The 12,451-nt window shown below is 38.2% G+C and overlaps 1 protein-coding gene across 2 annotated transcripts in view; it reads right to left on the bottom strand.

Moving 5' to 3' along the window:
* The window catches only part of PLEKHG1 (pleckstrin homology and RhoGEF domain containing G1), a 139,439-nt gene that overhangs the window by 90,015 nt on the left and 36,973 nt on the right, over nt 1-12,451 (bottom strand). For both annotated transcript variants that reach the window (XM_080389686.1, XM_080389688.1), the window contains one exon: nt 7,152-7,226. In XM_080389686.1, coding sequence (XP_080245812.1) covers nt 7,152-7,226 — 75 coding nt within the window. The remainder of the gene's footprint in view (nt 1-7,151; nt 7,227-12,451) is intronic.

Raw genomic sequence — 12,451 nt, 5'->3', positions numbered from 1 at the left:
ACATTTCACAATGTCCAGAACAGTCTACCTTTCACCACCCTTCACTGCCCTAGATCAAGGGAGCCACCACCACACCACCTCCTTCTCCTCTTCACTCCACCGAGGATTTTTAAAATTTAAAAGCCTATCCAGTTAATAGCCTGTTGGCAACCGAGAAAGTGGGACCCAACCAGCGTGGCCCAGTGACTAAGACAGTTCATCAAAATGCTTTCAGGAAAAAAGAAAAGTGATTCAATGTCGTGGTTTAATGCATCATAACACTATTAGAGAATACGAGCCACACTGCAGAACACAGGGGCGGCAGTCTGGTTGCAGCAAAGCAAGTGTACTGCAAGTACCAAGTGTACTGCTGTGCTGGACTTGGACAGCACAGCAGTTGCTTAGGCTGTTGCTAATAGTCAACTTTGGTGGACTGGAACTAACCCAAATTTCTCAAGAGAGTTATAACAAGAGTCATTATGCATTACAGCAACAGCCTACAACCAGTCTTTCAAAGATGTGCCAACCTCTCACAGTGTGCAGAAAGAGGCCAACAAGTTAGTCAGAAACAGAATATTCAATTTCATCACCCTTCCACTTTGCTTTTCTCCCATTTTCAATCAGATTTCAGATTTCGTATCTGCTTTGGTTTCACCACCTCCTTTCATAAACACTAGGGTCAACAATTTCAGCTATCTTCTTTATGCAGACACTTCCTCTTTCTTCAAGATACGGTTTTCAGAGGACTAAAAGCTGCTACAAAATGAAGCTATGAATAGTAAGTAAGGAACAATAACCTGGTACAGGAAGATTATATTACTGGGGACAACGAGAACATAGCAAGCATATACTATATTTTTCCTCAGCATTCTTCTAGCTTCCAACCATGTTCAACTAAAGGGATTTCCTTGGTTTGCAGTTGCTCATTTATTTGGAGCTGTCTTCCAGAGACTTCTCTGATTTCCCCTTCAACTCACAGGAATTTTTTTTGTATGTTCACAATATCTTTTGGCAGTGAAGTCAGTGTCTACCACCTTCTACATAAATAGCCAAGACCTTTTATGTTGAATCTCACTCATCTAGTGTTATCTGATAGCCATAAATTCTTGTCCACAAAACAGCACAGCTGGTATACACTTTTTATTCCAGACATCTCTTCAGTTAGGCAGCAAGAACTGGAGGAAAGAGAGAATGGAGCAAGGAATAATAAAGAAACTAGTTCCAAAGAACAGCAGCAGGTAGACAAAGTATACAATCACCATTCCTAAGCACACAGATGTTTTTGTGTGCATCTCAGCCCGGTGATATATCATTAAGCCTATGAGCGCACCGTTACCAGAGTTATTTGTGACTTCACATGCACTAAGATTTAAAAAAGCTTTAGAAAAGTTGCTTTGTTTTCCCATCCACTTTTGTATGGGTGTAGTAATAATAAAGCCTAACAACAACTTTCTCCACCACCATGGCACAAGATAGTACATTGCTATGTGGCCACTTAAAGCCCCACGGCACCACGCAGACAGCAGCATGCAGTGCCTACTAACCTCAATAACTGTACCCTGGCACTACTGCCATGAAAGAATCAGTCCTAGCAAAATTTGGAGGTAGAAATACTGATGCTATTTTCTTCACTGCATTTGAAAGCTATGACCCAGCGGGCAGTCTACGAATTTACATGGCTGCGTTTGCATGTTTCTCCTGTGCAGCATCACATATTACAGGAGAAACAGCACACAAACAGAAGTCAGAGGAGTTATAAAACTAAATGAGTCTCTACCAAGAACAACAGTAACAGCTGGTAGGCTCCCACTAGTGCCATCAGGTACACAATGCAAGGAAAAACACTGCTGTTACTATAGGATATTTTGCAATGACATAAGCTCGTCCACTGGGATTTGTCAGTGGCTGTTTATAAAGCCCAGGTGTAACATTAGTTTCCTTCAGGATGCAAGTGTGAACCACAAAGTCAGTAAGGGAGGATCCAGCTGGGGGAAGTCATGGTTCTTGCTTAATGAAAGAAGTTGGAAGGGAAAGGGGGAAAGGAAGAAGAGTTTAGGGGAGTGTAACTTCCTCATATCTTTCTCTTCAAAAAGAAGGTGCAGAAAAACAACCAGTTAAGTCGACTGGAGAAACCTAATAAGGGTTCCCACATCCATACGTCTTTTCTAAGCCTTTTGCATAAAGCTACTGCTACGGCAGCATTTGACTGATACCCCAAAAACTTTGACCGTGGGAGCCTTCCAAACAGATACCAGGTAGACATCATCTGGTTTCTTTGAAACAAACCTAGGTATGTTACAAGCAGCTGTTCAAAGGTATCATGACAAAAAAAAAATTCATCAGTAATCCACAGGATGAAGCACTTTTCATAAAAACCATTCAGTATCACCAAAAGTTTGCTAAATTATCAAAAAAAAAAGTTGGTTTAGTAAGATAATTTGTGATGAAAAGTCTACAATCATTCCCTTAAATTTTTGCAGTTGAGCAATTGCCCAGCTCCAGATGCCATCAGAAGCAGTTGCCGTGAACCACAGCAGCCTCTCAGCAAGTGAAAGGAGGAATTTGTGCAATGGGTGGGGTACTCCTGTCACAGCCTGATTTCCAATGGTTAACTATACTAAAAGTCTAGAAGTTTAAGAGTGACTTTTCAGCAAACACAAGCAGAACAAATGCTAATTCCTTTGCAAGCTAAACCAGAAATACACTCAATCCACTTCCTGGTATTGACATAGTACATTGTTCTAAATGCAACCATTGTAAACAGAATATAATAGCTTTGCTGTAGGAAAACAGTTAAGAAAGTTATATGTGGATCATGGTAGGGGAATTTTGTTTTAATTTGTTTGTCTACCACTCCTTGATAGCTACCCAAGCTTCTTGAAAAATATTTAAGTGTGGTATACACACACTTCCATCTTTACAACAACTGAATCTCCGGGTCCTGAGTTTTTTCCCCGCTATAGCACAAAGCAAGCAGTGACATTTATAAATGTAACTGTTGACTCTAAAGGGTTTGACAGAAGACGTGGCAGAAAAGCAAATAGTCTACCCGCTCACTGGGGACCCTCAAGTCAAGGACTAAGTTCCACTAACTTAATTACAGGAAACTCATTTCTCAATTGTCTGCTTCTGTGTGCCTCATGGCTTAACTGCAGTATATGGAGCAGTGGGTCAGTGGGTGCCCTGTCCTGTCAGCTGGTTGCCAGCTGGGGTTAACCCACAGCAGTGGGTGAGGGGCAGCAAGGGGCACTGCTAGGTTAAAGCAACATTGACTTTTTTAAAGTTTCCAAATAATCAGTTACCTTGCCAACACTTTGCTCAACCCAACTTAAGCCTTATTAAAGGTGAAACATTATTTGTTGTTACAGATTTGTAACAATTAAACTGGGGGGTTTGGTTTGTGTGATTTTGTGGGTTGGTTTTTTTGGTTTTGTTTTTTTAAACAAATGATAGCAATAGTAGTTCTTTGAGAAAAAAAAAAAAAAAACACAACCAAAAAAACCAAGCAGCAATAAGATGTCTGGAAATAATTAAGAAAGTTCACATAAACATTTATCCATGTAAGTAGCAGTGGTATTTTAAACATGATAAATTAAACACTTCTTAATTCTGTCTCAGTCATACCAGTGAAACATTTCTACTTACTAGTAAACTAAGTAAACAGAGGGCTGCATATGATCAAAGACTACGGAAGTTTATCTGATCAGTCAGTGCTAGAGCAGCCACTGGCAATGCCTGACAATTCTTTTCAGTAAATGTTATCATACCATTCTTTGAAAGTAAGAGTATTTATAAAGCAACAAAACCTCTCAAAGTTCTAACTTCCAGCACTAATGATTTAGTATCCGTAGAAGACACTAGTATCATGTTTTGTCTTTAGTAGAACATTTTCATCAAGACATAAGAATAGGTCTCTAAGAAAAGATTCATTTTTATCCATGATTTCACCCTTTTTTTTTTAACATCAAAAACTCATTTCAGAAGAGCGATTAAAAACAAAGTATCCAGATTAGTAAAACAAAATTTGATTTAAACATTGTATTTGTCAAAGCAGTTTTATACAAACTGCTTGAAAAACTTCACAAGCTCTTATCACAACAGAATACTATGACAACTAATTTAAAAATGAAGACTCAGCATTATCTCACAATTTTAATTAGCTATATTTTATTGTATTTTCTTTCTTTGCCAACATCACCAGTAATCCGTTAAGTAACTGAGATTGTGTTACTACAATCTAGAAAAGCGTTTTAAGTTGTTGGTAGTTATTGAGCTTTTTTTTCCTCATGCTAGTGTTTATAAAACACAGAGCATCATGAAAACCAACACACTGCAGCAAGCTTCACTGAAACTGCCTGGTGCACCTCAAAAGCTACAGAGCTCGTTTTCACAGGCAAGAAGCCTTATCTGCTTTTCAGATTCCTCACACCTGGGTCATATCCTGAGGTATTAGGTTAGGGAGGGAGGGAGGGAAGGTAGGTCAATGTTTTCTGGAAACAGAAATAATGTAGAGAAGTTAGACTATTTCCAAAGGTGAAGCGTGCAAGGTGAAGCACAGCGTGCCAGAGGAGGCCCTGCCATGCCTTTACCCGCTACCCTGGGAACCCTGAAATTGCATATCCCACGAGGCTGGCACTCACCATGCCACCCATGGGAGCAGCTCCCTTAGGATCTCACAATTTAAGGCTGCATGTATATGTCTACATACACACATTTCTACATATGTATATACATGTGTATATTGTATGTGTGAGAGAACTTATAAACAGCCACACAACCTTATATCCACAGTTTCTTAGTGATCCAGACAATCATTTTTCATGTGTCTTCTGTGTATATAAGAAATTTCAAGTCACAGGAATCTTGTACTAATTCCCTCAAAATGTACAACAAAGCATACGTGGAAAAGATTTTTAGTTGTGCTATCCCTAAACGCTCTAGTCAAACTTGGTATCTGAAAGCTTTCCAGTTTTAGCTTTCCATATTATGTGTCTGCTTGATTAGACAGACATAGGAAGCTACTCAAAAACAAAAAAAACCCAAAACTTGAAGGTACTGAATAAGATCCTCAGGGCAGTTTCTAGATCCCCGCTTAACTGAAAAAAATGTTTCTGGAATGTTTTTTACTTGTCACTTCTGGTGAAACGAAACCATGTTTACAGAAACAAAAAGACACTGAAGGCTTCATGAGTCTTCCAAAATTAAATGAGACAAGCAGCTCCCTGCTTCCCTCTCCTGTACCTAGACAGGAACAATCCTGTGTTCAGTTTCAACCTTCTAGTTTGGGGGATGGAGTTAGCAGGAAAATTATTGTAAAGTGGTACCTGGGACATCCTGACCTCAATGACTTGTCTTTTCAGTGTCTAACACATGCACATGCTAGCTCTCAGTCCTCCCCCATGCCTTTTCACAGGCATCAATCTCTCGTTGCCAGCATAAGGAGGAGAATCAACCCTTGTTTGATGGCCACATGATGCTGTCAGTGACTCCACCATTAATGATGCTCTGCAGGATTCCTTTCCACTCCCTCCCTTCCTTCCCCCAGATCCCTGATCCCAGCCCATCTATGGCTCTATGCTATCACAAGTCCTACCCTCTCTAACTCCTGATGTAAAGCTAAAGCAAGCCTTACAACTCACTTACTTGAAGTTGCTTATGTGACAAACTAAAACGCAATACGAGAAAATAAAGTTCTTTCATAGACAGAGTGAGTTTTCCCCAGATTTGATATGAAAGTTCTGTATCATCCCTATGTCTCGCTTAATTTACCAGAACTCCTCCCAGAGGCTGGAGAGCTGAAATGCAGCAGTACCTGCCACTGTTCCACAGGCAGAAGAGAAATTCGATATATAACATATATCATCAGCATAATTTTAACACATTTCGGCTTCATCAATATCTAGGAGAGCCACAGATGTGATCACATACGCTACTTTTAGGGAAGCAACCAGCAAGGAACAAATGACAATTTCTTCCACATCCTAATTCACGGCACAAGTGTAGACGTTGATTTTAACTGGACTTCATTACAGTGCCTTTAGCCTCAAAATGTATTTGTAAGGGAGGCACACAACATGTGAATCAGAGAGAGCTCAGTCTTTGAAAGACTAGCTGTAACTGCTTCTCCTCTGTTGTCGAGAGTTCTCATAATAACGTGTCAAACTTTACAGTAACTTTAAAAAAGAAATTAATAGAAACTCCTTGTGCAGTTAAGCATAGCTTAATACCCTTTACATGGAAAGAAATTTCTTTGCTGTTATTGATGTGCTTTTTGAAATTATTATTGCAACATGTTCCTTGATGCTTTTCAAATGTCAAAACTGTGGTTCAATGCAATGAAAATATTTTAAACTTTTTGAGATGTGTATCTTTAGGTTTAGAGAGAAAGCAGTATAAATCAGCCTGAGCCACAAGCTTTATTCAAACTAAAATACACATTTGAATTAATACAGCCCCTGTGTGGGGACAGCAATGATCTAGAAAGCAAGCGTATGTAAGAGCTACTACAAGTTTGCCATGAAACTGTGGAAACATCTCACAACCTTCACTTGAAATAGCAAATTTTTATAAAATATTTTAATGAAACATTCAGCAGTGATTCTGAGGAAGGACTTTAATTAGCAGGATTACAATTGTTTTTAAAGAACAAATTTTCTCTGAAACCAAGTACCAAACTTTCTGAAATGGGAATTTAAAGTTAATAGACCTTGCAAAGAAAAAAATGGTCCGATTTTCAGGAAGACTGAGCATTTCAAGATCCCACTGATTTTAGTGGAAATCATGCATAATCAATTCCTCCTTGTGTCAGTCATCCCATATCTCAAATGTCAGTTTTGGTTCTATGAGACTTAAGTATCCCATATGAAAAACTGGCCTTGGTCAACAAGATTCTCTTTATCAAAAGGGGAGAAAACATCTTCTCTAAAGCTGAAATCCTAGCAGCCCACTGGTCTTCCCCCCTCATTACATATTTTAGTACTATCAGATAATGGGCCAGGGAGGTACAGAAAGGTTAGACAAAAACAAGTTAAAAGTTCCTGCTATTTAGATAAATATGCACACATAAAATTCAGTTAGCTTTCCCTTAAGTTTAAGGCCAGTAAGGGAAACTCGCTTTTTGACTTGAAAAATTCTTCAAAAATTAGTCAAAAAAATAAAAGAAAACTACTAACCTTCACTCCTGGGGACAGGTTCTGTACCACCTGGTGTTTTATCTGGCATCTCTGCAGACACCGGCTTAGTAAAACCTAATGGACACAAAACAAAGAAAGCATTCTCCATCAAAACCAGTATGTTTAATAGGACAGTCTCCTGCCCCATGACCCCTGTGAAGGATGGATTTTCAGCTTTCATGATTTCCGTGTTTGTATGTAAGATACGTAAACAAGCAAAACTCCCTAGAGATTAACTGCAACACTGCTCAGTAGACTGTCACCTGGACGTACTGCCAAATTGGCAGGCAGAAAAGGACCCTCTAATAAATCGCAGCAGTAGACTAAAACCAGTTTGGATATCCCCCCCGCGCCCCAGTGAATTTCTAGTGAAAGGCCCATGAAGTAGGACAGAAGAACCGCTTACACTCCTGCACCGTTGCAGTTAATGAAAGAGTGGTCATGCAGAGGGTCACGTCAGCCTACATTAAACAAAATCCGTTAACTTAAAGCTTTACTACATTGTAGAGCACCAACATTTCTTCCTTCCCAGCAAGGCACAGTGAAGAAAAGGCTTCTCAGAAAGGCAGTAAGCCCACCTCCTCTTACAGCAGTGTTATGTACCCTCTGTGGTATTGGTCAGTGGTCAACACGTGGCCAACTCACACTGACTGGGATTTTGTATCCTCCTTCTTTGCACCTATGAGTATTTTCCCATCATCATCTGGGCTGATACTTCATTTTACATAATGCAAGGCTCAAGATCAGATAGGATGCATCAAGAAAAGACAATTAAAAAAGAGCAGGATTCTCTGCCTGAAGGAGACTGTGCACCAAGTGGGGCAGGGACTTCACCTCTGCTGACAATCCATGTAGCACAGTGCTGTGTACAGCACTATACACAGTGCACAGCGTTGGAAGTATTAGCTGTGCAGCCTTCAATCCTAATGAAGTCACTGAATTGTCTTGGTTCTAATGATGCTGAGGCAACAAAGCTGATTCGGCATGCAGATTTCAGATGATCATGAGATCTGGAGTTATGGGAGACCTCCCTGGCTCACCCTGCAGCAGAACAGAGACTGAACACAAAATAAATGGCTCCCTCACCTTAAATTCCTCTCAAATTCATAAAATCCATAAAATCTTATCAAATTCATATGGCTTGTTTTGAATCCTATTACCAGACCCAGAATGAAAACATTTCAGCCTTAACATCCAATAAAGGGCTTGGTTTTACATTAAAACCAAACTATACAAAACACGTAGGATTTCTTAAGCAGTTTAAGTCACAGAAAGTATTTCAGGTATGCTATCTGGGGCGAGTATATCTGACATATTTAATTCACGTATATGTAACGGGCTTAGAAATGTTATACAGATCTGAGGCTACAATCCACTAGCATATCCTAGGGTACAAACTAATTATTTAGTTGATGGAAACTCTTGTACATATGATTTGCTACATCAGCCTATTCATCTCCAGTACTCGGGATAAAAATCAACCAGGTCTTAGGAATCACTTTGTCCTTAACATAGACATTTCATCGGTACAATGTTATGCACACTAGAGATTTGATATAGCCAAAAATATTCTCTCAACTCCCTAAAATTAATAGTGATAGCGCTTATCCACCTGAAGGTCTGTGCACATGAGTTCATAAACCACAGCTGTACTGTGTCACAAACTAAATAAATAAGTGTGCCCTCAAAAGAGGATTTAAACAACTATAAACATTTAATGGTCTCCAAAATCCTGTATAAATTTGCTGTAAAACAGAAGCCTACTCTCTAGAAGACATTTAAAAAAATAATTTTGTTCTTCAGACAGATTACTCAAATTTAATTATCCATACTTGTCATTGCGAAACAGTTGTCTAGAATACACACACCAACTAACTCTAAAACTTGGCAAGCTCCTGTCCAACCCTCTGCATTCAATGATGCACTACATATTGTCTATGATCATTGCAGCAGTTTATAAATGAAATTACTAGTAAATCATTGGATGACTGGAAAGTCGTTAAGAACTAGTTAATTACACAGTGCCTTTGAACCAAGAAATCATATCAAGAAATACAATATTTACTTCTGTGATTAATTTCAGAATCCAAGAAAATGTTTTCTGTAAATTCTACGTTTTAGGTAAATCATTTTGTTTCAGAAATTCAGGGAACTACATGTTTTAAAATAATAAAATATGGATATCCACAGATTTGTTTTCTGGTTTTGGTTGGTTGGAGTTGCACAGAAATTAAGTAAACTTCACCATGAAAACATTCACTGAGTAATGTACTGACACATTAATGGCATAAAATTGGTAGTCTCAGAAATTTGTTATTTTTTATTGACATTTTGTAGAACTGCTAAATACAAGCAAGGCCCCTTCTGCCCCAATTTTTATTTATGCAAGTCTAATTTTTCTTGTCTGAAGTAGGCCAACATTTCTTTCTACTTGACCTTCTAAAGAACTGATAAGCCTGCTTTTATGTCATTGAAACTCCGTATCAGAAATAATTACACTTAAAGTAAGACATCTACCCACAGTCACTTCTCTGGAATTTAACTGAGCACCTGTGCTCATCCCTCTCTACGGAGCATGACCTATCATTCCCAGCACAAACCCAAGCAGGACTCAAACTGGCATTGAACGACCTTGGCATTTTTAATAATGGAATGGTAAACTGAAAGCTGGATCATTCAATCACTGCACACAAACCAGGGTAGTTATTGAACAGGTTCAGACTTTCAACAACCACAAGAGCTCTCTGTTTCAAAAACTCATTTGGATAATCCAAGGCAATTTTAAAACTACTGTCCCACTAATAGTTTTGCACAGATTTACCAATTTAGCAGCTCTGCATTACAGTTCGTGACGGCATGGCAGACAACATAGTTATAACAGGTTGAAGCAAGTCAGCCTCTGTGCCTAGAAAGTACATCTACAGAACACAGTCTAGAAACACTTGCACTCTGTTACGGTTTTCAGTAATGAATCAGTCTGTGAAATGTGTTGCTGTTTCCTAGCTTTTTCTAAATAGCACAGGAGATCAATAGTACCAGGACAGTTCAATCAGATGGAAATGTGACAGGACCCATGTAGAGCCTTCAATATTTTCTTGCAGCACTGTCAATTTCACAAATCACATCTGAAAAAATGAGGTCCAGTTGCACCGCACAATAGTATTTTAAGTGACTTCTTTAAAAAGCATGAAAAACCATCTATTTTAAAATCTAAAAAAGTATGCTTCCTCCCTTCTTTCTCATTAATGCAAACCGGTTCCACACTGTTGCTAGAAATTGCAGAAAATACTAAAAAACTTTTAAAAATTCCACATTTTTGGATAAAAAGGACCATTTCACCACTCCTAGTCCTATCACCAAGTAATCAAGATTTTCTTTCATGTAACTGCAATAAATCTTGTAAGATTTATTTTGCTTTCCTTTTGTTCTCTGAGAGGTATAACAAAGCTAGCGGAAGGAGGAAAGACTTAAAGAAAAAATTATAGAACTCCACTCTTGTTTTCTGTAACATATCAAGTTTTGAATTACTCAGAAAACAGAAGTCAAAGTTTATAAATGAATAAATAAAGGAATGCTAAAGTTCCTAGTTTTAATCTAGGAAGGAAACCTCTGACAAATACTGTTCATCAGGCTAGTAAAGTAAATATCTCTGTCTGCAGTACTGCCATAAGCCAAGCAAGACTCGCATAAAATCCAGCAGAGAAGCAGCATTTGGGGTATAAGCGTGCTAGTAAGATGTAAGACACAGTAATTCTTGCTCACTTTCTATACAAATGATCTCCACTTATCCAAACAATCTTGTTGCAGACTTTGGGGTACTACTAATAATACTGTCAAGATCAAACATATACAGTACCTTATAAAAAGTCCTGTTAGACCCTTCCAAATACTCTTGCAATGTAAGTATTGATATAGCTTTAATGGTCTCTGCATCTTTGCCTCAGCTATTCTAGCAGTCCATGGGGTACTTGGTATTTCTGAATTCACCACTCAAAGCTGCTACCTATTGCTTACACCTCTGAGCACTTTTTCACAGAACATCCCAGTAAGAGAACTTGAAATACATATGCCTTCATAATTTATGAATAAATACAGCCATACTGTTTACATTTCTTAATTAACCAAAATTCTTTAACAGTAACCAAAAACATTCAGATGTACGACCGTGCATTTTCACAGGCCATAATCAGCCAGGGCCACCCAAACAGGCATACTGGGAGGTCCTAGTTCAAGAAATTTGTTGTTCCTTCTAGTAGATGGGTTTGCCTTTAAAATCCTGAGATTCTAAAACTTGCAGATCAGCTTTAACATTATGAAAAAAAGTAAGATCTCAGTTCCTTTAAACAGAGAATCTAAAACTGATAGCATGCTATAGCTGAATTCATTGGAAAACATTCAAACTTAGAGAATGTCAGTGACTAAAGACTACTTTAATAAAAGCATGCTTAGGAAAAGTATGGATTACCTGCATTTCACAGACGCATATAGTCCTTATCTCTTAAATTAACTGTACTATGCTAAAAAAAAATTAAAGGTTTCCAATTATTCAAAATAGCTATTAATTGAAGTATCGCAATTTTCAATTTTAAAGTTTCATGGAAAAATTTTCATTGGAGAGAAGACTTATGTTCCGGTTTTGTTCTCTCAGCAATTTATCATGGTACTCTAAAAAAGCATCAAGCAGCTTGAAAGAAACTATTGTTCATCATAGGACTGTTTGCAATTGTAACTATGGAGTCCAACTATGTATTTATGTTGAACAATGATCATCACTAACCAAAATCCTACCTGAATGACCTCATGTGTGTCAAATCCCTGGCCCCTAGTCTACATCTGTTCCAAATAGCTGGAAGTGATCATATTCAAGGAAGCTGGTTGGATTTCTTCAAAAACTTTTCAAACTCAGTGCCTTCGACACTGCATTTCTTTCCCATCTTCCAGAGGCACAATGAGCATGAACATAAGATTCCACTGAAGACACTTTATTCACAATCACCATAAATGTTCATTTAAAAATACTTTATTATATTTTTTAATGCAGCCTTTTACAGATTAAACAGTCAATACTTTATGAATACAGCTCAATAAATGTAAAACAACTGAAGCCCTGAAGTTCCATTTTACACGCTGTGCTGTTAACAGTAAAGCCATTTACTGGTTTATTTTTAAACAGCATTTGAATGAGTTCTTCCTGCTGTAGTTAAAAAAAAAAAATTAAGACTGGATGGGACAAAGAAGGATGTTAGTAGGGTTTTTTTGATGTGAACTATTTTGTAAACACAAGGAGACTTAGGTGCCCA

This window comes from Falco punctatus, assembly GCF_963210335.1.
Source record: "Falco punctatus genome assembly, chromosome: 5".
Taxonomy (NCBI): domain Eukaryota; kingdom Metazoa; phylum Chordata; class Aves; order Falconiformes; family Falconidae; genus Falco; species Falco punctatus.
This window is presented reverse-complemented; position numbering and strand designations above follow the sequence as displayed.